General features: G+C 48.0%; 1 protein-coding gene across 1 annotated transcript in view; it reads right to left on the reverse strand.

Annotated features, from left to right (window-relative positions):
* Positions 1-1,528: 1,528 nt before the first annotated feature.
* The window catches only part of LOC102208278 (serine-rich coiled-coil domain-containing protein 2-like), a 32,602-nt gene continuing 31,594 nt past the window's right edge, over positions 1,529-2,536 (reverse strand). The window contains exon 8 of the mRNA XM_005743445.1: positions 1,529-1,936. Coding sequence (XP_005743502.1) covers positions 1,529-1,936 — 408 coding nt within the window. The remainder of the gene's footprint in view (positions 1,937-2,536) is intronic.

Below are 2,536 nucleotides of genomic sequence, written 5' to 3' on the forward strand. Positions count from 1 at the left end.
CTTAAGCTACCAGCTGCTCCTCTGATCACCTGTAATCCGAAAATTATTTGAACTTTCTAGCCTTTTATTTGTTTACTGAGTATCTGAAATGACTCCAGCCTTCAGACAAGAAGGCCTCAGCATGCTTCACACCATACTGCCGAGCTCATCTCAGCCGTTTCCTAAAAAGCAAACCAATTGGAGCTCCTTCATCTCTTGGTGTGGCTCTTTAGTTCACACCAAAGGGGGAGGAGCTAAAACATCTCGTTCCAGTATCAGATTAGTAGGGATTATTTTGACCTGGGAGGAAACCTTCCTCCTCCTGCACGCTGTGATTTCTGCTTCCACAGCAGAGCTCAAAGCTCAGAGCAGATTCAGCAGATGTCTCTGCTGAGCGCCTGAACGCTTCCTCTGCAGAAACAGCAAAGCCTGGAGTCACGTCTGGAGCTCTGATTTTATTTTAGTTGGAGGGTTTTTGGGGGACAGTCACAGTAGACTGAAACAAACATCCCCAAACCATGAAAGTCAGAACAGAGCTGGAGCGCTTGCAGCATGCTGAGACTTTTGTGTCCATCCAGACTTCTGCTGGACTGATTTTCAAATCACTGCCAGATGGTAAAAAACCTCCAACTTCAGGACTCTTCAAGCACACAGATGTTCTTCCATCGGCTTTCATGGGAACAAAGACTGCCACACTTTCACAGCTGATGCAGGAGGAAGGAGGTGTTCACACCAACCAGCAGCTATTTGGACGAAGATTTCAGCCTCATATCGGAGTCTTGTCTGAAAACCAACAGGTTTCTAAGCGAAACACAGTGAAGTGAACACCGAACTGAAAACACACGGACAGGCGACGAGATCAAGGTCCTGGAACTTTCTGACCTTCGAGATGATGCGAGTCTGTAAAGATGAAGGTTGGAGGAGGATGCAGTCTGCGGTGGTGATGGGGGTTAAGGTGGATGCACGTCATTCATGCCTCTCCACTGAGGAAGACTTACTGTGGTTGGACTTCAGGGAAGGATGGAGGAGTCGGAGGAAGTTCAGGAGCTGTACAATCGGTTCCTAACACACAGCGAGAGGGAGCGAGCCTCTGAGGGAGGAGGACCGATGTTTTATATGAAACCAACAGCAGAGGAGCGGCTCTTAAATACCGATCAGAGGACGAGATCGGAGGCGTTTCCGTCTGGTTAACGGACGCTCTCGGTGCAGTTTTAGTGTTGATGCTAGAATAAACGAAGCGTGTTGGAAAGAAAATAAAACCCTGACATTTAAAGATCCTTAAAGGTTGTGATGAAGAGCCAAAACCTCACATACCTCCGTTCCATCTTCAGATGAACCTGATGGCTCCTCCCACTCACTGCAGAAACCGTTTCTGTGCAAAGTACTCAGACTAAAACCTTTATTGTCAACAACTTCTTAAAATAAGGTTAAATAAATTAACTGTGTCCATTTCAGCCTCGGCTAAAGCTTCGATAATCTGCAGCTCTCGTTTTATTTTACAGGAAGTTCGGCGCTCGCGTCGCTGCGTGTTAGGAAGGGGTCGGACGCTTCAGTGGTTCTTTGGTTTGGGGAGGCGGGAGGAGGTGGAGGTGAAGGCCAGCGTTCTGAAATTCAGTCCAGAGGTGCTGTTGGTGTCGGGGTCGCGTGCTGCCCTCGTCTTTGGGAAGAGGCGGAGCTTGGAGGGCTGCGGCGGCTGCAGGTACCTGCTGTGGGTTTTCTTCCTTTCCCCCGACTTCGTCTCCTCCACCTTCCTCTGCTTTTCCCCGTCATCCTCTCCTACGTGGGCTGCTGGATGGGTGGAACTGGGAGCTCGGGGGTTGCGGAGTCTGTCAGCAGGGGTTTCGGGATGTGCGGGGCAGATGTTAGTGGAAGGTGGAGCTTGAGTTCGCGGTGGCGTCGGGACTTGACCTGTCAGTGGCTCCTGGTCTTCCTGATTGGAGGAGTGAAGTATCTGTGGCTGAAGAACAAACACGAGTCAGGATTCACTCAAATATCTCAAACACACAAATGTAGAGTTTCACTGAATCAGATCTTCAACATTATTCTGCTTCACGGCGAGAGCCGGGGCTCAGAGATGTTTGCAGCCGTCTGTCGGTGAGATTACACCAAAGTCACTGAGCGGATTTCATTAACTGTGCTTGGTGGAGAGGTGGAGCGTAGGTGGAGGAAGAACTGAGAACATTTTGGATCACTTTATTTAAAACTGTGAAGCGCAGCATTGACTGTGACTTCAGATGTGACGTCTTTTATGTGTTTTTGCTTTTGCTTTCTCGGGAAAGTAGAGGAAACGCATAAACCAGGGAGGACGTTCCCTCAGCTCACATCAGGATACTTTATGCTCCACCTCGATTTCATGTTCTTGTTCCTTCCTGTTGGATTTAAGGTCCACGTAAAGTGTTTGGACTAAGTATCACATTTTCCAAGACTTTATCCTGATATGTTCATTTATGATGACTAATATGTCTAATAGGGCTGCCAGAAATGATTAATTTGATAGTCGACTACTCACTGATTAATTTTGCGATTAGTCGACTAATCAGATCATCATCCATTGGAC

This window comes from Pundamilia nyererei, unplaced genomic scaffold (genome assembly GCF_000239375.1).
Source record: "Pundamilia nyererei isolate P.nyererei 1_Seehausen unplaced genomic scaffold, PunNye1.0 scaffold00131, whole genome shotgun sequence".
Classification (NCBI taxonomy): Eukaryota; Metazoa; Chordata; class Actinopteri; order Cichliformes; family Cichlidae; genus Pundamilia; species Pundamilia nyererei.